This window comes from Lithobates pipiens, unplaced genomic scaffold (genome assembly GCF_037356315.1).
Source record: "Lithobates pipiens isolate NorthernLeopardFrog02 unplaced genomic scaffold, aLitPip1_a1.2 Scaffold_18, whole genome shotgun sequence".
Lineage (NCBI taxonomy): Eukaryota > Metazoa > Chordata > Amphibia > Anura > Ranidae > Lithobates > Lithobates pipiens.
In genome coordinates this window covers 178103499-178127259 of record NW_027507758.1, presented here as the reverse complement: position 1 = coordinate 178127259, position 23761 = coordinate 178103499, and the positions used below count along the sequence as shown (strand labels likewise).

General features: G+C 45.3%; 1 protein-coding gene across 4 annotated transcripts in view; it reads right to left on the bottom strand.

Annotated features, from left to right (window-relative positions):
* The window catches only part of LTBP1 (latent transforming growth factor beta binding protein 1), a 466869-nt gene extending 445321 nt beyond the window's left edge, over nucleotides 1-21548 (bottom strand). The window contains exon 1 of one of the 4 annotated variants that reach the window (XM_077486428.1): nucleotides 21210-21548. In XM_077486428.1, coding sequence (XP_077342554.1) covers nucleotides 21210-21478 — 269 coding nt within the window. In that variant the 5' untranslated portion in view covers nucleotides 21479-21548. The remainder of the gene's footprint in view (nucleotides 1-21209) is intronic. The other 3 variants (XM_077486427.1, XM_077486431.1, XM_077486429.1) reach the window with 3 other exon arrangements.
* Between the last annotated feature and the right edge of the window lie 2213 nt (nucleotides 21549-23761).

The window sequence follows — 23761 nt, the reverse complement described above, 5'->3', positions numbered from 1 at the left end:
TTCAGTTAAAGCGATGCAGTGCCGAATTGCAAAACTTGTTCTGGTCAGGAACGGGGTAAATTCTTCTGGGGCTGAAGTGGTTAAGAGCCTGAATGGGTGGCAGGGTGGGTAGGACTGTGGACATGTATAGGATGAATCAGACTCCTGGCCAGTCCATCCAATAATGCTGTACAGTAGGCAGATCAGACCAGGAGTCTGAGAATTTTGGGGCCTCCCACTGCAGGAAGCAGGGAATCATATAACTGCACACTTTAATGAGAACAAGTGATCATTTCATTGACAAAAATATTTTCGTTGACTAAATTAACACTATTTTAGTCAACCAAAATACGACTAAAACTAATATGTCATTTTAGTCAAAAAATGACTGTCTCATTTTTCCTGTGACATGCATAGGGCAGCCTGCTGATTTCAATGGGCTGTGCTATATGTGGTTTATGGGACATGTTGGCGTTTTGTGTGATGCGTGTTTTTTACTGTGCATTTTGCATTATTTGCCACTTGTTTTTTCACATGGCAAAATGTGTGTTTGCTTCTGTGTTTGTTGTGCCGTTACCAATTAACAGACCTGAGGAAGGAGGCCACGCCTCCGAAACATGTTGTCGTTTATGGCATTGGTAGCTTGAAGTTTCAGTCACGTTTCAGCGCTTCCTCTCTCCCTAAGACTTCGTGTGACGTCACACAAGCGCCGGCGGGTCCATGTGAGTGTGTAGGATGGAAAGCAGGCTAATAGGAGGCTTAGACGGGCTGTATGTTTTCTCATGCCGCAAGCCCAAGTGAGCCAACCATTCAGTACGGAGCAGGAGAGGAGGCAACTGTGGAACTGAACATGCTAACAAACATCGGATGTCAGTGAGTGCAAACTTCATATGTTACGATTTTATTCTTCAAAGAAACAATAATACACTAGGGTAGGCATGCGCTTTCTCTTTGCTCTATATACTTTCCGAATTTTGTCCGCCACCCAGTGGATACATGGGAAAGCTGCAACACCCTTAAGCTGATTATATGTATATGTAACTGATTACTAATGGAAGGAGAACTATGGGTGGGGACAGCGCTAAACTTGGTTTGTTATATATTCACATTACCAATTAATGGCACCGAAAGTGCAATTAGTCATTTTAGGTGTATAAAGGTGGCCAAACACTATACAATCTGATTGTACAATCTTTAGATTTTAGATTTACCAAATGTCTATAATAGGAGGAAACCCCTATCTAGCCAATCACTCCGTATCCAATCACGCAGGCAATTGCACTACATAATTGATGGCGGATCTAAAGGAGATTGTACAATCAGATTGTATAGTTTATGGCCACCTTTATACACCTAAAATTACTAATTGTGCTTTCAGTGCCATTAATTGTTAACAACATACCAAACACAGAAGCAAACATACATTTTACCATGTGAAAAAACGAATAGCAAATGCTGCAAAATGCACAGTAAAAAGCACGCAACCCACAAAACACCAACATGTCCCATAAGCCACATATAGCACAGCCCATTGAAATCAACAGGCAGCCCTATGTGTGCCACAGGAAAAACAAGACACAAAACGTTCACTCTATGCTAGATGTGAATGGGGCCTGGAAGTGAAATTGATGCGATAACACAAGAACAATGAGGCTCCATTCACATCTGTGCATTCCTTGCATTTCAGAAATGCGCTGCACCAAAAATTTCAGTAAAAAAACGCACCAAGCTTCGCTCTAAAAAAAAGTTCTAAAGCTTCTTTTCAACAATTGCTGTGTGTAGGGCAACACATTCAGGTGGATGTGGAGGCACCGGCAAGGTAACCCCCTCGGGATAGCACTTTTCCTAGGGGGTTATCTGATGCTGGGAGGAGCCGCGAGACCCCAGAAGAGAATGTTCGAGTCAACTCTGTGCAAAACGAGCTGCACAGTGGAGGTAAGTATGACATGTTTGTTATTAAAAAAAAACAATCCTTTACAATCTCTTTAACTAGTGCTGTCAAGTTTAACATGGGGGAGGGTCTACAAACAATTTGCTTTGTTCAAAGACTGTCTAGCTACACAGGCACAAGCAATTTATCCCCTTTGGAAGTAATACAAGTCACTTATTTTACTAACCACTTGTACTAAGCACTGCTGAACACAATGTGGGTGAGTTACTAAAGGCAAATAGACTGTGCACTATGCAGTTGCAAAGTTTGTGTTAGAGCCCAGTAAGTGGGGTCAAGCTTCACATAGCAAACAATACCCAATCACATGGAAGAAACAAAAACAGCATTTTTGTTTGCACTTGATTGGATGATGGAAGTCAGCAGAGTTCCCCCTCATTTACTACACTCTGGAGCAAAAGCCCTTGCAGCGTGCAACTGCACTTGCAAAGTGCACAGTCTATTTGCCTTTATTAAATCAATCCTAATGTGTTACATGATGTGCATTAGCATGCACCCCCGGCGAGGCTCGCGCACGTGCAGTGGGTGCCTGGCCGTAAAGCCACAGCTGGGCGCCCACAATTAAAATGCCCGTGCCACCACGTGGAGGGGGAGACAAGCGGGGCTTCGATCCCCCGCATCGCTGGACCATGGGACAGGTAAGTGTCCGATTATTAAAAGTCAGCAGCTGGAGTATTTGTAGCTGCTGACTTTTTTTTTATATTGTGAACTCCGCTTTAAGGCCGCACACATGATCAGAAAATCGTACAAAATATACCGCTTTTGAATCGATATACGATATGCTGATCGTTCATACACAGCTTTTGTCCGAAATGGGACGAAACACAAAAAATATTCCCATACAATACCAGATCGTATGATTTTCATTTAATCAGTACAGTTTTTCATCTGAAAATATAATACAATACATCACTTCTGCATTTTTTTCTGTCATATAAGAATTTTCGTATTTTATTAACCCCCCTGGCGGTATTCCCGAGTCTGGCTCGGGGTGAAAATTCAGTACCATTAGCGTTAACCCCGAGCCAGACTCTGGATCGCATCCCTGGATCCAGAATGGGTTTACTTACCTTGTCCCCTGGATCCAGCGATGTCTCCCCACAGTGTGAGCGGCTCGTCCTCCGCTCGATCTATCACATCGCCGGGCTCCGTTCCCTGCGAGCGTTGCTGCGCACGGGGACGGAGAACGCCGCCAAATTCAAAAAGCGAAACACACACATTACATACAGTATAATGTAATCTTACAGAATACATTGCTGTATGTAATTATTTCACATCCCCTTTGTCCCTAGTGGTCTGCCCAGTGCCCTGCATGCAGTTTTATAATATAAAAACGGTACTTTCTGCCTGGAAACTGGAGATTGTCCAAAGCAACTGTCCAAACTGTCCCTTTACATCAAAAATGATTTTAGACCAGCTAGAAAGCAGCGATAATAAATTGGAATCACTCACAGAATTGAGGGATAGCGATTTGTGGGGAGATCTGTAATCAAATTCTGAAAAGTAATGACAGTGATAATTCTGCAACTGAGCAACTTTCAGTGTTTGTGATTTGATTAAATTATTGAATCATTTTTATTATTGTTATATTATTATTTGGTATAATTATTTATAGTTATTTATTATAATTTATGATTTCATTTTTCAAACTTTATCATACCCGGGATGTCTGCTAGACTCTGGTTTGGACAGATTTAAGTGAGTTATTCCTAAGAATTACAGGCCTACAATATAAAATGCCAAATTTCCATGCAAAATAACTGTACCGCTTTCAGCACCTAAAACCCGACATAATCATACCGCCAGGGAGGTTAACCTCTTCCTTTTCAATATGGAGACAAGCATACATAAAAAATGGAGGCTTTAGAGAACACAAAAGATAATGACAATTTCTTTTTTTAGTGTGGCCCCCAGAAATGAAATGAAGCCCCATGACACTGGTGTCCACATTAGTTTGTAGGGAGTTGCGTTTGTAGTGTATGAACGGTAACTTTTGGTGAGAGTTACTGTCACACCTCACAAAACCACAGCTTGTACACATAAAAGTGATATTTTGCCAGTTGGCTGGGTAATCTTATCTTCACAGTAGTCTTCTTTTAATGCCCAGCTGCAGCTAGAATAGGTGAGGTGTAAGGTTTCTTTGGCAGAGCTTCTACTAAATCCACTTTGAGGCTGTATAAATCTAACACCTGTAGTCTGTTTGCCAAGAGATGTTTGCCAACAATCACTCTCCACCGCTTGAAGGGACAGGCAGAAGTTCAAACAACTGATGAAACAGTACCTTCAAAGTACACCTTGTGTGGTCATTGCAAAGAGGGCAAAATGTCGGAGGTCATCGGATCTACCTCATCTATCACAACATCATTTCTTTCAGATTCAGGATCCAACTACATGTCCAGCCAGTTTATGGAGTTAAGTCAGAGCTAAATGTTTTTACCATTTACTCGAAATTTCCACTTGTATTATTTAAACATCCCTTACAAAAGGCAGCCCTGAGATAATCTCTCAAATATCACATCTATTTTTTTTTACATACTTGTCCCCTTTTAGGGCAGAAATACCCGTTGATCGGATCTAAAATGTAAAACTGCCTTTTGTCCTGTTCATTCTGCTTGTGCTATCCTAAAGTGATACTAAAGTTCATTTTGTTTTCATTAAGGAGGATCTTCAGCCTAAAAATCAAAAGTGCCTCCTGCCCACACCTCCTCTGATCCGCTAACTGTATAGCGGCTTTTTTTTTTTATTTTTTTGCCCTTTTTTTTTTTTTTACAAAAAGGTTGTGGACCTTTCTTCCTATTTTTTTACCCTTTTTTTTACAAAAAGGTCATGGACCTTCCTATGCACGTCATTCGCCTAGGCGATTGACCTGTACTGTGCCCGCTGTGGCTCCTTGGATATGCACATCACATATCCCAGGAGGCCATACTGTTTCATTCATAGAGGAGGGGGGCGAGCCTAGTGGCACGTCATTGGGAGACCTGTCCACTGTACCACTGTACCACGACAGGCCAACGGGCCTCTCAATGACGTCACAATCTACAGGGAGGCTCTGAACCAAGTGGTGGCATGCATGAGAGTATCTCAACAAGACAACGTTGGATTCAATGGATGGGTGATTATCTGAAATGTGCAGATCCCACTTCATGGTAAGTGGGGGTGAAAGGGGGTGCTTTTCTGGGGTCCTTTGGTGGCTCTCCCAGCTCCTCCTCACATCAGATAACCCACTGGGAGAAGCGCTCTCGAGTCCAGCATTCAGCGTCCATAGAGGCCAAATGCAGGACTCGGCCTTGCCCCCGCATCATTAGATTTGATTGACAGCAGTGGGAGCCAATGGCTGCGCTGCTATCAATCTATCCCATCAAGAGCCGAGAACCCCGGGCAGAGAGAGAGTGCGTCCCCGTGGTGGCACGCATGAGAGTATCTCAACAAGACAACATTGGATTCAATGGATGGGTGAGTATCTGAAATGTGCAGATCCCACTTCATGGTAAGTGGGGGTGAAAGGGGGTGCTTTTTTGGGGTCCCTTGGTGGCTCTCGTGGCTCCTCCCCACATCAGATAACCCCCTGGGAGACGCGCTCTCGAGTCCAGCATTCAGCGTCCATAGAGGCCAAATGCAGGACTCGCATCATTAGATTTGATTGACAACAGCGGGAGCCAATGGCTGTGCTGCTATCAATCTATCCAATCAAGAGCCGAGAACCCCAGGCAGAGAGAGAGCATGTCCCTGTGGGACAAGTTTGAGGATTCAGGTAAGTAAAACGGGGGGCATAGGATGCATTAACTCCTTAGAGCCAGTGACTACTGGCCCTTTAAGGGCTTCAGAGTGGGCAGGGCGTGCTCTTGGCACAGTTCTATAGGCACGATTGCACGCAAATATGCGGCTGCTTAGAACCAAGTCCCGGCCACCGAGAGGACGCATATTTACTTGCATTAGGCACAAAGAAGTTAAGGAGCCTAATCAGCTCTCCTAGTTCTTCCTTTGGACTACAAAACTCGCCTTCCTGTGGTGTGGATGAGGAGAGGGGGTGCTCTTTAGCTCAGGATAGGACAGCTAAGTTTTCTTTGCATTTTCAATCTAGAAAAGGATCAATGTTGTCAGCCCAAAGTAGGAAGTTGTGCATTTCTGTCACAATCAATAGATGCACATTGCTCATTGAATTCATGTTTACAGCTACAGCCTGCCTTAACTAGGCCTTAAGGGTCAATTAATTTACGGCATGCACATTATATTATCAATTTTGCAGTATGTCCTATATAAAAGTCTGTTCACAGAGCTTATCAATTTCGACACTGCTAAAGTTTAAATGTGAACCTGTGGCCAGGCTATGAAGTCAATTCCATCCAAAGTCATGCAGGACCTGTTTTAGTGTCCATTGACAGCCAATTCATTCCAAGTAGGTTGCCTAATAGAGCTCGCCTCAGCACATGCAAAAAACCCCAGTGTACTGTGTTAGCCTGGGGCTACACTTGGGATGAAATTCCTTTGTAATGATAAAACTACATGCTGACAGTCATATTATTAGCACTACAATAAAGTGGAACTTCAGCCAAAAGGGAAAGTTCCACTATTCAGCCCCTACTCCTCTTTAACTTTAGAGTACTAGGGTACCTAGATTTGATAGGCACACGCTTCCCAGGAAGTTTGTCCCTCTCCTACAGTATGTGTGACTACAGCTGGGCATACACATACTGAAAGCCACCCAGTTCAGCGGGAAACGTTCAATTTTTGGTGTTCCTGTGCTGTCTGTTCAAGAGAAGCTGGTCTAATAATTGGCTTCTGCTGGAAAACATTTGATCAGCCCTTGCAGCTAATGGCTGCAGCACTGATCTGTGCATTCTAACGGCCATTGGGGGATTGGCAGAGGGAAGCTCCCACTGTCAAAATACAATAGTGTAGCTAGAGAGATCCCTGCATCAAAATCGCTTGTGTTAAAATGGGAATCTGAAAGCTTTTTTCGTTCAACCAGCTGGTGGAATAAAAAAAGACTCAGTGTGTGTGTGTGTGTGTGTGTGTGTGTACCAGCCTGAAAGGCATTTTGACAAGGCTAGGGGCCTAAGGAAAATAAATATTCAGGAGGCTGAATCGTTTTTGTTGAGTTGATGCTGGGCGAAGTTGAAACCCCTGCCTAGGAAACCTGATATAAGGACCTTTTACTTTTCTTTTTTCAATTAAAGTGCACTGCAAGCCCTAAAACTGAACTTCCCAGCTGGAGTGGACTTGCTTACAAGCAATACACTTGAGCAACAGTCAGCCCCCCCCCAAACGTCACAGTATCTACACAACCAGCATGTAACTATAGTTAGTGACAGATGTTCAAGCCTGGAAACATCAGTCTGTGTCCAAGATTACTCATCTGTGCTGAACCACAGATAAGCAGGTAAGGCACACACCAGTGCAAATTGGATGTGGGATCCCCACATCCAATTCACAATAGCAGGAGATTTTGACCCGCTCTCTATGGAGCCGGTTCACATATCTCCGCAGCAGATCCAGTGCGTTTTGCAGAAAAACGCTGTGCATCCTTTGGTCCGTTTCAGGTCCGAATTCAGCCCAAAATTCAGGCTGCAATCAGACCTGAAATGGTAAACCAGCACGCACCGGACCCCTGCTGCTATATGAACCTAGCCTTACTGCTTATTGTACAGATACATTCTAAAGCCCCATACACACTATCAGATTTTCTACTGAGTTTTTCCTTCAGATTTGCCAAAACCATGTAGTGCAAGGGCCTGCCTGATTGCATACACATTGAAACTCCTAAGGTTTGACCTCATATTATATGTTTTGGTAAATCTGAAGGAAAAAATCAGCTGAAAATCTGATAGTGTACGTACGAGGCATAACAGTAGGGCGGCAACTAACGATTATTTTGATAATCGATTAGTTGGCCGATTATTGTTTCGATTAATCGATTAATCAGTTAATAACCTTAAAAGAAAAAGTGGGTCAAATTGATGTTCATTTTCAACCACAGTGACAGGAAAATTTAGAAATAATAGAAAACTTCTTAGTCAAAGGAATTTTAAGACAGTGTTTGTGGTCTTCGTTCAGATATTACATTCATTTTAAAAACAAGTGAAAATTTCAAACAAAATTCTTTCATTCAGCGAATGTACAAAGATTTTTTTGTCTGAATATTCTCATCCGAAAATTGATCTGTGTGACCAGCATAAGGCTCGGTACACACCTATGCAGTTTGCTTTTGATCTGTTTCTGCAGTGCTTTTTGCTGTGCGTTTTTGATTTTTGCGCACGTGATTTTACTGCAATTTGCATTTTTGCATTTTTTTGGGGCAGATTAAAAAACACAAATTGCTGCAAAAATGCATTACATGCTTTTCTGCAGCTTCTCCATTGAAATACATTGAACCAATAAAGCACAATTTTACGTTAAAAGTCCCTGACCCTTTCAGATGTGAACGTGTCCCATAGGAAACCATGTAAATGAACTGTAGTGCATTTCTGCAAAAGCACCAATAAACACATAGATGTGAACCAGGCCTAAGACATTTAGTAACATAATGGGGTTAAAAAATGAAACTTGGCCCTTTATAGTAGAAGAAGCAGATAATCACTACTATTCATTAATTTTTTTACTGTGGAACAGTGAAAGTAATATTTATAGTAGAGATTATTTGCTCTTTTTGTACTATAAAGGGCTCATTTTAGTTTTTTTATCCCCATTATGTTACTGGCCGATTAATCGATTATGAAAATAGTAATCGATTAATTTCATAATTGATTAGTTGTCGATTAATCGATTAGTTGTTTCAGCCCTACATAACAGTGATGGATCTTCTCAGCTTGTCTTCATACAGATTGACCGGCCTCTGTTATCCCAGTCACAAGGATCCACTGATTCTTGCTGCTGGAGACCTATGTGTGCATGTAGTTACCCCTGTGAAGGAGGACTTAATTTTCTAGCTGTATCAGTCCTACGTTGTCTGCATCCCTTGCTACAAATATGCTGACGCTACATGTATCTAATATACGTTAACTCTCTAACTACATGTATCCAAGAACCCTCCTTTCCATCTTTCACTTCACCTATACAAGGTATCTATTTGTATCTACTTTTTGCCCTGTTAAGATGTACACTACTTGCAAGCTGTACTCCCTCCATTCCTTGCTGCACATAGTGCTGCAAGATGTATGCACACCACACTTTGCTACAAGTATCTGAGACTCCTGCTCTCCATTAGGGTGGACTCCCTAAAACTGGTACACTCAGAATCTGGTGCAGCTGTGAATAGTAACCAATCCGCTTCTAACTTCAGCTTGTTCAATTAAGCTTTAACAATAAGCCCTGGTTCACACTGACAGTGGGGAATGAAATTGTGCAAGTTCAGCTGAACTTGCACGATTTTATTCCCGAATGTCAGTCCTGACTTCAGGGGTGATTTTAGAGTTCCTGCTCAGATGTCTATGGAAATCACACCCTAAAATCACCAAAAGTAGTACAAAAACTAAAAAAAAAATTGGTGCAGTGCCGCAAATGCGGACAGTGCCATTGCCGGCAATTGCTGCCAATTTGGAATGTGATCTGACATGTCAAATTGCATACTAAATCACATCAACGTGAACCAGGGCTAAAACCTAAAAGCTGACTGGGTACTATGCAGAGCTGTTATCTGTACACCCCCTTTTCCTTCATTGCTCTCTACATGCATCTAAGTGGAATCCATTCTAATCCTAGTTATATGCATATAAAGCTCCATATATTCTACCACTCGCTCATGTGTCCAAGCTGCACTCCCTTCATCCCATAGGCCCCTTTTCACATGGGGCAGACTCCACTGAAATCATCAGGGGATCAGTCCAGTTATCCCCTGATGATAAGAGCAGAGCGGGCAGATGACAGGTCAGTATCCACATAGTTTCTGCAGAGCAGACATGGACACAGCCTGATCTGCTAACTGGGCAGCCAGGAATAAGGGACTGCACTGTCCATTTATACCCGATTGCTATCCGATCCCCTAGATGGAAGAGGACAGATCCCCTTCCATTCTTTTTTAGTGGATGGAAAAGGATCAGAGGTAGGCATGAAACAGACACAAGTCCATAGGGATTAATGGACTATCCAATCAGGTCTGCCTAAAAATCTGACAGGCGGACCTGATCTGACCTTTCATGTGAAAGGCCTTACTACATGTATCCAAGCTACATCCAAACCATTCCTCTTTCAAAGTTCTGATGCTGAATTTACTATATCCTTCTGTACACATAGCATCAATATAAAAAATATCATTACACTCCCATAGCACCCAGATGGTTAAATGCAGTTACAAGTATTTCAAAATTCAAGACTAGGCACACATTGTCTGAGAAATGTGATACTTTACAAGGAAAACCACAGGGCCATAACTCATTGTACACACTATTCAGTATTGGGGTCGTGACTTCTAAAGCTTAATTTCACTCATTTCTTCCTTATCCCCCTACTTAATGTCCACAGGCAAAATAAATGATCCTACAATGAACCTAGTGTTATAGTGCGCAATTAACACCTTTTGTTGATTCTCACAGCCAGCAAAGTCCCACCAACAAAAAGAATACCCACAACCATACCTAAAAACAAATACAACTCAAAGAGACCAGAGAAAGTGAACAAATCCTTTCCTAATTCCTCTTTCCTGACATCCTTGCCTTCTCTCTACTATCACAACCAGATATCCATCAGTTTGACTATCTCCCTTGGCAAAATGTTCCCTTTCGTCGTCCTATCAAAACTTCCATAGGACATCTGTGCTGTCTCACCTAGCTGTGATAAACACTGCAGTCCATCAGAAGATCCTGGAAGGGACCAGGGCTTTTTTTTCTCAAACAATAGGTGCTGGAACTCAACCACGACCCCCAAAACCCCTCCCCCACACACACCCTCCAAATCACATCAAATAGTGGGTGTGGTCATATTTCACAAACAGTAAAAGGGTCATAAAGGGGCATTAAATATCAGGATTGCATTACATACAGAGTGCAGAGTTCATGGGGGTTACACACAGAGGGCATAGCTGTCACTTGTAAACACAGAAACCAGACTTCTGTGTTTACAAGTGATTGTGGTGAGCAGGCACCAAAGAGTCTGAGCCAGAGGTGGTGGAACTGAGTTCCACCAAGTTCCCCCTGAAAAAAAGCCCTGAAGTGGTCACCCCAATGACATGCAAAACAGAAGCCCCAGAGGGGTTTGCTGGCTTTTTTTAGGAAGCTTTTTGTCCCTTCTGCCTTGTTACTACCTTCATTTGGTCCAATATGGCAGTATAGCATTAGAAAGCAAACTGTGTGTTATAGTGGCCTTCTTCCTGTCTTCCTTTGACTGCGTGGCATGACTTTTTTGCAGCAGATTTAAGTGTTCAGATGCTTTGTCTTGTTGATGGGACTTTCAGAGGGCAAACACATTTCCACCGGTTCCCCTTATTTATACATTTTTGAAGAGGCTAAGGAAAGAGTAAGACCCCATACACAGTATTAGATTTTCTGCAGATTCTTGTCTTCAGATTTAATATGAGGTCAAAGCTTAAGGCCCCTTTCACGCTGACGTCCCGTTCAGGCCCGCCTGTCAGTTTTTCAGGCGGACCTGAACGGGTGCTCCATAGAGGTCTATGGAGCGTCGGATGTCAGCGGTGACATGTCCGCTGACATCCGACCCGCTCCGATCCGAAAAAGTGTAAAGGAGGAAAAAGCTATTTTTCCATCCGTCTGCGGATCGGATCGGGTGACGACGGGCACTGCGGTCCGTCGTCATCCGATCTCCCACAGAGGAGAGCGGCGCTGTGACAGGTCTGTCCGTGCGCAGTGTGCAGAGACGGACCTGTCACCTCCCTGCTCAGCGGGGATCGACGGAGTGATCCCCGCTGAGCAAACGGATATCCACGGGGCGGATCAGAACTGATCCGCCCCGTGTGAAAGGACCCTTAGAGTTTCAATTTGTATGTAATCAGGCAGAACCTTACACTACATGGCTTTGGTCAATTCTAATAGTGTGTATGGAGCCAGAAGGTTTCCATTCAGTGATTAGCTACTGGCTGAAGTGCCAGTGTTTCCTATTGTCACTTCAAATGAACACCCGCCACCCGTACCCTTCATGACTGAGCCCATGCATACACTCTGCTGTACGCAGGAATGAATGAGAGCGCAGTGTTTCTCAAACTTTTTTCAGTCAAGGCATCCTGTAAATTTAATGACAATCTCGAGGCACTCTCCAAAATTATGGACAGTCTTCAGGCCCCCATTCTAAAATGTAAAAACGATTCTGCTAGTTTTACATAAAGCAGCAACATCAATACACTGAAGATACCCAACTTTAAGGGTCATTTATTCTTCCAAAGCTAATACTCTTTTGCAAACTGGTACTGACTAGTATTCCAATGTTTCTCTTTTCCCTCAGTTTTTCTCCATCATTTAGCTAATGTGACCCCAAAGCTGATGGAGAGAGGCAAAGGAGGGTCAAACAAGAATGATATGCAGGCAACTGATATCCTCCTTATCAACTGATGTTGTCATTGGTCATTAGAAGGTTGGCAGCTAGAAGGTTGTAATGGTGTACAATGAAAACCTGTGGCTTTGTGTAAATAAAAGGCAGATTTCATCTACCTACCAGCTTGTATATAATTTTTGGGCAATTTTTAGGCATTTTGCCAAGGCACCCATGAAGAAACCTCAAGGCACTCTGGTTGAAAAAGGCTGGCGTAGAGTCATTCTGGAATACAAGCTCTTGCTCCAGAGCTCTTTGTAGGAACAGATTTACAGGCATACCCCACTTTTAAGTATGTAATGGGGTTTATTTACAAAAAAGCTGGAAAGTGCAAAATCAGACTCACTTCTGCATAAAAACCAATGAGCTTCCAGGTTTTATTACCAAAGCTTAATTGAACAAGCTGAGGTTAGGGGCTCATTGGTTTCTATGCAGAAGTGAGCCTGATTTTGCACTTTCCTGCTTTAGTAAATAAACCCCATTGCGTATTTAAAAGTGGGGTATGCCTGTAGTAAGTATCAAATCCAGCTATATCTCACTAGATTGTGGACAAATGAATATGACTGGTGGAGAGAATGACGCTAGGGTAGAATGTAAGTGTAACTGCAGTTACACTTTAAATGAATGAGAAATATACAATAGCTGCATTTCATTTTGATGAATTTGAGTAAAGCCACATGGCTCTGCTTTCAATTAATGCCTCCTTTGTTATCAGACATGTATAGTGTACTGGTAACATGGAGCAGACATTCCTAAATACCGCATTACCGTCTGACATAATCATAACCAAAACTTTCTAGGATAGATACAAAAAATGAAAACTTCAAAATGTGAACAAAAGTGCTGCATCAAACACTTTGTAGTTGTGGAATCCAGCATCTTCTGTATACATTGATAAAAAGAAACCTCGAATAAACGAAATCTGATCAGTGCACAAATTCATTAGTGAACATATTTACGCAGGTAACTGGACCATTTTTTGTTTTTTCTTAATATATATATATATATATATATATATATATATATATATATATATATATATATATATAGTAGGGTTGCAACGGATCTGCACCGATCTGTGATCCAAACGGGTCGCCCCACTCGGATTGGCACACGCCGCGCTCCACGGAGCGTTCCACGGTCTCGGCCTTAGGAAAGGCTGCAGCTTTGGCCTAGTTTCCGGAGCGGCGCCCATCTTGGTGCACCCGTCTGCGTTTACAATGTGATCACTTCGTCAAACGACGGAGCGATCACCTGTAAACAAACCAGTGTCATGATGATGCCAGTTCCTCTCTCCCCTCTCTATACAGATCTGTACAGCGGAGGGGAGAAATCGGATGGCAGCAGCGCTGTGGGCTGCATCTGTAGTGCCCACAGCGCTGCTCTGTGACAATTGTAGTCACAGCCATCCCTCCATACTCTGCAATACCCTGCCAATACCGTGCCAATACTCTGCAATATCGTGCCAATACTCTGCAATACCCTGCCAGTAACCTGACAATACTCTGCAGTACCCTGCCAATACTCTGCAATAACCTGCCAATACTCTGCATTACCGTGCCAATACTCTGCAATACCCTGCCAAACCCTGCCAATACTCTGCCATACCCTGCCATACTCGGTAATACCCAGCCATACTCTGCGATACCCAGCCATACCCATCCATGCTCAGCCAATATTACATTGGGGGAGATGATGTGGATATTACAGAGGGGAGATTGTGGATATTACAGTGGGGACTATATGGTGGTGGAATATTTTCACAGGTTTTTGCAAGTTCAATTATTATTTGCTGATCCCACAAATGATCCGATCTGTGACTCTGATCTGAGGAACGATCCAATCCGTGAGTTTTTTGATCCGTTGCACCCCTAATATATATATATATATATATATATATATATATATATATATATATATATAGATAGATAGATAAATATATATAGATACATATATCTATCTATATGTCTATCTATCTATCTATATATATACATATATATATATATATATATATATATACATATATACATATATATATATACATATATATATATATATATATATATATATATATATATACACATATATATATATATATATATATATATATATATATATATATATATACATATATATATATATATATATATATATATATACACATATATATATATATATATATATATCAATAAGTATATTTTAAAGGATTGTGAACTTACATAATGGGTAACTATGGCAAATATAACAGGCATATTGTATATGTAAAGCATTTAAAATATGTTAATGAGGAGTGTAATTCCCTGGCACCTGCTGGTATATCTGTAATCTGGAAAATAATGCGGTTCAACAAGTGTTGTGAAAGACTTGGGACTTCATTGCCTCAGGTACAGAAAGACACTCTCACTCCTTAGCCTATCTCTTAGCCATCGGGCACATTATCGGCGGATGCAATGGATACAGTATGCAATCCCTTAACAGCACTGATACACATGTTAAGAATTGTGCTTCGCTGATTACAGGATGCTAGAAATGATACCCAGATGTCTGAAATGCAGACTTTCTTGGTTAGGTGGAGACTTTAAAAAAGACATCAACCCTTAGAATCTCTGTGTTCCTTTCAGTGTCTCCAGTCTGCAATTAGTAGAAATCTATACAGGAGCCCATTGAGAATAAAAAAGTCACAATTAACACAATCATTTTGATGGTTTCATCTACTTATAAAGGGGAAGACCAAAATGTGTCCACTAACTTTGGCCTTATGTTGACCAAGAGTAAACATTTGGCTGCAAATTTTTTTTTACTTTTTTTTTCTTTTGCTGAAAAAATTCACATTTCATTGAAACTCCCATGAAGAAGGAGCTTGAATAGAAGCTTCTTCAAGGTGGCAGATTTTGGGTTGGATTTAGTTTTTTGCTCATTCTTTAAGCTGCTTGTCCAATTGCTATCAATTGTTTTCACTGCAGTACTACGTTCCGTATTAATCGTTTATAGAATTGCAAAAGTGTAAATTTCCCTCAAAGTTGGGAAAAGTGCAGCAAATAAATAATAATTTTATCGAACTTTCAGTAGAGCTGAATCCGTCTAAGGCCCCTATTGGCACGTGCATTACCATTATGTGGCATTCAGTGTATCAGCATCAATTGCGTTAAGACAGCTTATTCACTTGGTGCATAAAGCATCAAAAACCAGAAGCATGTTTTGTTTTTTTAATACACAACAATACACAAATGGTTCCCTTCTGTATGTTGTGGGGAGCTGTAGCACAAGCATATTGGGGTGCGTTTGTGTGCCATTTAAAACAAATGGCACCACAATGCACTGCACCACTGAGAGTGTAGTACCATGCACTGCAGTAACATATGGTAAAATGTACCTTCTACAATGTGCTACTGTAACTCACAGAGAGTGCTGGGAAAAAGTCACCCAGAGTCCGGGGCAAACATGTCATACTGCACCCCCCCCCCCCAAGATGTATGAGCATTATGTGTCAGCAATAACCCCCCCCCCCCCAAAAGAAAATTTGGCACTAAAGCATAAATTTCCCCCACTCCCAGTACAAATCACCCCCCTGCTGAAATCCCCCTTCCCAATACAAATCTTTGCCCCTTCCATCAGCCAAATACCCACAGTACAAATGCCCCCCCTCCCCGAAAAATCTCCCCTCCAATCACAAATCCTACACCCCTCAAAGCCCCCCCCCCCCACACACTCCAAATATCACTCCTAGCACAAATATTCCCACCCCCCAGCACAAACACAAATCCCCTCTCCCTTACCATTTAACCTCCTCCAGCACATACCCCCCCCCCCCAATCTCGCCTCCTAGCACAAATCCTACACCCCTCAAAGTCCACCCCCACACTCCAAATCCCCCTCCTAGCACAAATATTCCCACCCCCCCCTCCTAGCACAAACACTCCCCAATCATCCCTACTTGCACAAATACCCTCTCCCTTACCATTTCGCCTCTTCTAGCACAACCCCCCCCCCAGATGCCCCTCCTAACACAAATCCTCTTCTCCCACCCCCTTCATAACACAAATCCCTCTGACTCACCACTCCTAGAAAAAAATGTTCCCTCCTCGAACAATTCTTTTCCTCTGCTGCCCCCAAATTGGTCCTCCTAACACAGATCTCCCTCCCTCAATCACCACGCAGTGCCCCCCACTTCACATGATACCACAGTGCCCAGGGCAGCCTCCCCTCCTGCCCACCCATTGTCCCAGCGCTGATGTGAAGCCAGTCTTAAAATGGCAGAAAGACAAAGTAACTGTAAAAGAAGAGGTTTTATACCTACCTAGCAGCGGTTCGTGTGCTGCACCCTGGCTAATGAGAGTAATCCACACTTCATGTGTGTGGAATATCTGCTCTCCCACCACATTCTATGGTTCCTACCACTGGGTTATAAATCACTAAAAGTGTGGTGGGTGGGTTGACGGTTTTCAAAAATCTCGAAGGACCAGATATTTGCAAAGACCAGAAGCGGCATCATGGCAGCTTTTCAACACACAGGCCAATAGAATGGAAAGACAGAACTCTACTTTTACAAGTAATTCTTCTTTCTGTGTTGACCTTAAAGTAACAGGGTCATTTAAGAATAAAAATTACACATGTGAACAACACACACCCAACATCAGCTTATTGTTTTAGTAAGACATTGCACAAGATGATTCAGTATAGTAACCAACCATGATATTCAATCAAAAATCTGATTTCAAGACCAAGAGTAAGCAGACTCATGAAAGGTGATTTGTGATTGGCTGTTATAGATTACATGTTTCTTTCAATAGTATAAATTAGCGGAGGTCCACCCAAACTAAAAGCCAGCAGCTACACATACTGCAGCTGCTGGCTTTTAATGGACCACCTACCTGTCCTGGACTCCAACAATGTCGGCACCGCAGCTGATGTTACCATCAGCTGTCGGGTGTTGCCATGGTCATTGCGAGTAAGGTAACCCGGCAGTGTAGCCTTACGGCTCAACGCCCGGAACCCTACTGGGCATGCGCGAGGCCCCGCTCCTCTCTCCTATTGGCCCGGGGACAGGGAGAGGAGGAGGGAGCACCGCGGTGATGTTATGGGCCGTAGCGCAGACTCCCGGAAGTGGGAACAGGATACCTGTGAAAGGCAGGTATCCTGTCCCCCCTCCCCTCTGAAAGGTGCCAACTGTGGCACCGGAGGGGGAGAGGAGACAAATGAGCGGAAGTTCCACTTTTGGGTGGAACTCCACTTTAAAGAAAAAGTGATTAGACAAAAATAAATACAAACATGTTCCTTCTGGCCCTCTCTAATCTAAAAAATACTCATCTTCTGATGCAGAACCCACTGTATGCTCCCCAGCAGGTCAGAAATCCAGATTCCATAGAAGCATGATAGCTGAGATGTCTTCATTCTTGGAGCATGAGCAGAAAGAAAGTCAGAGCAATGCATTTCTATGGCAACCTGTTCATTGACTTGTTGGACAGTGTACAGCAGTTTCTGCATTGGAAGGTGAATTCTGGGAGGGAACATATTTCTATTTTATGTCTAACCATAAATATTGTGGTAGAGAAGTCTCAGAAGACATAAGTGTACATTTCTATCCTTCTGCCTGCAGAATCCAACAAAATTCTGAATCTACACCAGCAGCGCCGATGGACAAATCAGCCACCTAACTCTGAGGAACGGGGTGCGCCCCCAAAATGCGTTAGAACTGTGTTTATGGACTTTTGTCAGTTGCATTTTGTACCCGCTTTTATACAAAAATGTCTTATTATTAAATTATCTCTGGTAATGCAATAGGTGTGCGCGCCTTTCAGTTTTTTTGTAAATCAGCCACCTCCAGCTGACGGCATACAGTGCCTGCTTCTAGCTGGATGCAGGGGCTGTTCAGCTGACAATTTTTCCAAAGGCTCCTCCGACAAAGTTTGATTGAACAATCGACCTTTATTGAACAGAGCGGTGCTGCCATGGCCATACAATGCTTTCATTTCAGTTGAGCTGGCAGAAATTGGCTAAAATTCAAGCAGTATATGGACAGTTTAGGGGTCATGAACACGGTCAGGAAAAATGCAACATGTTTTATCAGTAAAGCTTTTTGTACAGATCTGAAGACAGATGTATAGTTTTCTATGGGCCATTACAGACAGCTGTGAAAAGATCGGTATACTTTGTTCCAGCATATGTTGGGTATTTCATCTGTAAGGTTTACATGCATACAGTGCAAATACAATCTATTCCAGTACAAGAGCTGCCTGTGCCCCGGCAGTGGAGGACACTAAGCTGCAACAGCCACCAGTGTTCTACCAATGGATTAAGATATAAGACAATAGCCGCCTGTGTCCTAGCAATGTGGAGAAAGCTAGTTGGCAGTAGCCATCTGCGTCATAGCAACAGACTATGCTATGTGGCAATAGCCACCTGTGTCCTAGCAATGGAGGATGCCAAGTGGCAATAGCCACCTGTGTCCTAGCAATGGAGGATGCCAAGTGGCAATAGCCACCTGTATCCTAACAATTGAGGATGCCAAGTGGCAATAGCCACCTGTATCCTAGCAATTGAGGATGCCAAGTGGCTATAGCCACCTGTGTCCTAGCAATTGAGGATGCCAAGTGGCAATAGCCACCTGTGTCCTAGCAATTGAGGATGCCAAGTGGCAAAAGCCACCTGTGCCCTAGCAACAGATTATGCTAGATGGCAATAGTCACATGTTTCCTAACAACCAAGGACGCTAGGAGGCCGTACCAAACTGCATCCTAACAATTAAGTACACAAGGCATAAACAGACATCTGTGTCCCAGCCATGGATTATGCCAAGTGGCAATAGCTGCCTGAATCCTAGCAATGAAGAATGCCAGGAAGCAAAGGCTACCTGCATCCTAACCACAAACACTAGGCAGCAAAAGGTGCCTGCATTCTAGCAATGGAAAGCGCAAGAGGGCAATAGTTTCCTGTTTCCTAGCAAATGGGGAAACTAGGCAACAACAGGCACCTACATTCTAGCTATGGAAGGCACAAGGGGACAACAGCTGCCTATATCCTAGCAATGTAGTACCCTAGGCAGCAGTAGCTACCTGTGTCCTAGTAATGGATTATGCTAGGTGGCAAAAGCTGCCTGATTCCTGGCAATGGAAAATGCCAGGAAGCAATGGCTGCCAGCATCCTAGCAATGAATGATGCTAGGCAACAATAGGTAACTGCGTCCTAGCAATGGCAGGTGAAAGAGGGTAATGATCACCTGTGTCCTAGCAATTTAGGAAAATAGGTGGCAACAGATACCTACATTCTAGCTACAGAAGACACAAGTGGGCAATAGTCAACTGTGTCCTAGCAATTTAGGAAACTAGGTGGCAACAGGTACCTACCGTACATTCTAGCTACAGAAGACACAAGTGGGCAACAGCTGCCTATATCCTAGCAATGGAGTACGCTGGGCAGCAATATCTGCCTGTGTCCTAGTAATGGATTATGCTAGGCAACTATGTCCTAGCAAAGGAGGATGCTAAGTGGCAATAGCTGCCTGCATCCTACCAACAGAGAAGGCTAAGCATCTATAGCCACTTGTGCCTTAGCAAAGGAGGACACTAGGTGGCAATAGTGTCCACTTGTTGTTAGGATGCAGACAGCTATGTGGCAATAGCTCTCTTTGTCCTAGCAACAGATTCTGCTAGCTGGCAATAGCCACTTGCATCCTAGCAACAGAGGATGCTAGGGGGCAGCTGCCTGCTCCCTAGCAACCAATAGTTATAGCCCCGCTTTCATAAACTGCAAGCAGGCGGAAACCTACCTGCCTGCTTGCAGTCTGCTTTGGAATGTAGATGAAGCTGCCCAAGCATAGCTTTATATTCCAGCACAGCGCCTATGTGCTGGCATGACCACGTTCTGCAGAATACAGCCACAGCATGGCACATGGAAGAAGCCGGCAGAAGATGCCAGCACCAGATATTGATAGAAGTGCTGAAGGAACGGTAAGTATTTGGAAATTTAGCTCAGCTTTAATGCTGTCCTCTTGTATGTATGTCAATTTTGCCCAATCGCTCCACCGCTGTGTTCAGCGCTTGTCTTACGCAGGGCCTTGCACACTAACTGTTGCGTTTTCATTGGGTCATGTACCCTCAAGTCTGGTGGTGATCATAATGATGCCATAGAAGAATGTGATAGAAGAACATCATCTGCCCTCTTAGAGAGGATGCTTGGCTCTATTCCTCCATTCACAACTTTCCCAGCACCTCCCCCATGCCCCTGGAGCCAGATCCCTCCATTCACCCACCTACCCACCATAGTCCCCTCCATTCACCACCCTGCCCCCATAGTCCCCTCCATTCACCACCCTGCCCCCATAGTCCCCTCCATTCACCATCCTGCCCCCCATAGTCCCCTCTGATCCACCTGCCCCCCATAGTCCCCTCCATTCACTCACCTGCCCCCCATAGTCCCCTCCATTCACTCCCCTGCCCCCCATAGTCCCTCCATTCACCCTCCTGCCCTCCATAGTCCCCTCTGACCCACCTGCCCCCCATAGTCCCCTCCAGTCACCCTCCTGCCCCCCATAGTCCCTTCTCACCCCCCTGCCCCCCATAGTCCCCTCCATTCACCCTCCTGCCCCCTGTAGTCTCCTCCATTCACCCTCCTGCCCCCCATAGTCCCCTCCATTCCCCCTCCTGCTCCCCTAGTCCCCTCCATTCACACTCCTGTACCGTAGTCCCCTCCATTCACCCTCCTGCCCCCCATAGTCCCCTCTCACGCACCTGCCCCCCATAGTCCCCTCTCACCCTCCTGTCCCCCATAGCTCCCTCCATTCACCCTCGTGCCCCCCATAGCGCCCTCTCACCCCTGGATCTTGTGCTGTAGATGTTGGAGGTTGGCAGTCCTGTGTACGTCCTGTCCGGAGCTCCGAACCATAGAGAAGTGCCGGGCTCCGCTGTCCGCACTGTGTATTAGAGCCGGGCTCATCCTCCTCGTCCTCTCCTGAGGGGGGATCCCCGGGGGTCCCGGATGTAGTACATAGGTGATCCGGGAGATTCTCTCCACATTGGCCAGTAGTGGGGAAGAAAGGTAAAGAAGAGCGCACACTACGACCCCCCACCTGTTCGGAGCCATGGAACCAGACTGTGTGTGACTCCTCAGTGTGTGGATGGGATGCCTTCTCCTCTCCTCACACTCTGTGCCCCCCTCCTCCTCCTCTTCCTCCTCCTCCTCCTCGCAATCCTCCAGCCAAGAAAAGAAACTCCTCTTGTCCCAGGAAAACTTCACAGGCGGCTGAGCTCTTGTAGGCAGCTAACAGGCATGACTGGAGAGGAGTGGGGGGACAAAGGGGAGGAGAGAGAGGAGGAGAGGGGGCAGATCAGGGGATTCTATGAGGAGGGGGAGGGGGCAGATCAAGGGGCTTCTACGAGGAGTGGTAGGGGTATTCAGGGGATCCTATAAGAAGGAGAGGGGGCAGATCAGGGGCTTCTATGAGGAGGAGAGGGGACAGATCAAGGGGCTTCTATGAGGAGGGGGGGCAGATCAGGGGCTCCTATAAGGAGTAGAGGGGGCAGATCAAGGGCTCCTATTAAAAGGAGGAGGGGGCAGATTAGGGGCTCCTAGGAGAAGAGGGGGCAGATCAGGGGCTCCTATTAGGAGGAGAGGGGCAGATCAGGGGCTACTATGAGAAGGAGGAGAGGGGCAGATCAGGGACTCCTATGAGAAGGAGGAGAGGGGCAGATCAGGGGCTCCTAGGAGGAGAGGGGGCAGATCAGGGGCTCCTGTTAGGAGGAGAGGGGCAGATCAGGGGCTACTATGAGAAAGAGGAGGAGAGGGGCAGATCAGGTACTCCTATGAGAAGGAGGAGAGGGGGCAGATCAGGGGCTCCTATGAGAAGGAGGAGAGGGGGCAGATCAGGGGCTCCTATAAGGAGGAGTGGGGGCAGATCAGAGGCTCCTATGGGAAGGCGGATGGGGCAGATCAGGGACTGCTATAAGGAAGAGAGGGGGCAGATCTGGGGCTCATAGGAGGAGAGGGGGCAGATTAGGGGCTCCTATTAGGAGGAGAGGGGGCAGATCAGGGGCTCCTATGAAAAGGGAGAGAGGGGCATATTAGGGGCTCCAAGGAGGAGGAGGGGCAGATCAGAGGCTGCTATAATGAGGAGAGGGGGCAGATCAGGGGCTCCTATGAGAAGGAGGAGGGTGGCAGATCAGGGGCTCCTAGGAGGAGAGGGGGCAGATCAAGGGTTACTATGAGAAGGAGGAGGAGAGGGGCAGATCAAGGACTCCTATGAGAAGGAGGAGAGGGGCAGATCAGGGGCTCCTAGGAGGAGAGGGGGCAGATCAGGGGCTACTATGAGAAGGAGGAGGAGAGGGGCACATCAGGGACTCCTATGAGAAGGAGGAGAGGGGGCAGATCAGGGGCTCCTATGAAAAGGGGGAGAGGGGCAGATCAGGGGCTCCTATGAGAAGCAGGGGGAGGGGACAGATCAGGGGCTCCTATGAGAAGGGGCAGATCAGGGGCTCCTATGAGAAGGAGGAGAGGGGGCAGATCAGGTGCTCCTATGAGGAGGAGTGGGGGCAGATCAGGGGCTCCTATATGAAGGGGGTGGAAGCAGATCAGGGGCTGCTATGAGGAGGAGAGGGGGCAGATCAGGGGCTCCTAGGAGGAGAGGGGGCAGATCAGGGGCTGCTATGAGGAGGAGAGGGGGCAGATCAGGGCCTCCTATGAGGGGGGAGGGGCAGATCAGGGGCTCCTATGAGAAGGAGAGGGGGCAGATTAGGGGCTCTTATGAGGAAGAGGAGAGGGGGCAGATCAGGGGCTTCTAGGAGAGGAGAGGGGGCAGATCAGGGGCTTCTATGAGAGGAGAGGGGGCAGATTAGAGGCTCCTATGAAGAGGAGGCAGATAAGAAGCTCCTATGAGGAGGAGAGGGGGCTTCAATTAGGAAGAGGATAGAAGGCAGCTTAGGAGCTTCTATGGGGGGGGGCAGATCACGGGTTTTTATGAGGACGGGGCCTATGAGGACCGCCTATGAAGAGGTGGAGGGGAAAAGGGGGCAGATCAGAAGCTCCTATGAGGAGGAGAGGGGGCACATTAGGTGCTCTTAGCAGGAGGGGGAGAGGAGGCAGATCAGGAGCTCTTTTGAGGAGGAGTGGGGCAGATTGGGGGCTCCAATCAGGATGAGGAGAGGAGGCAGCGCAGAGGCTTCTATAAGGGGGTGGGGATCAGGAGCTTTTTTTGAGGAGGGGGGCCTATGAAGAAGAGGAGGGGAGAGGGGGCAGTTTAGGGTATTCTATGAGGAGGAGGAGATGGGGCAAATAAGGGGCCCCTATGAAGAGAGGAGAAGGTGCATATCAGGGGCTCCTATGAAAAGGAGGGGAGAGGGTGCAGATCAGGGGCTCCTATGGGGGGGGGCA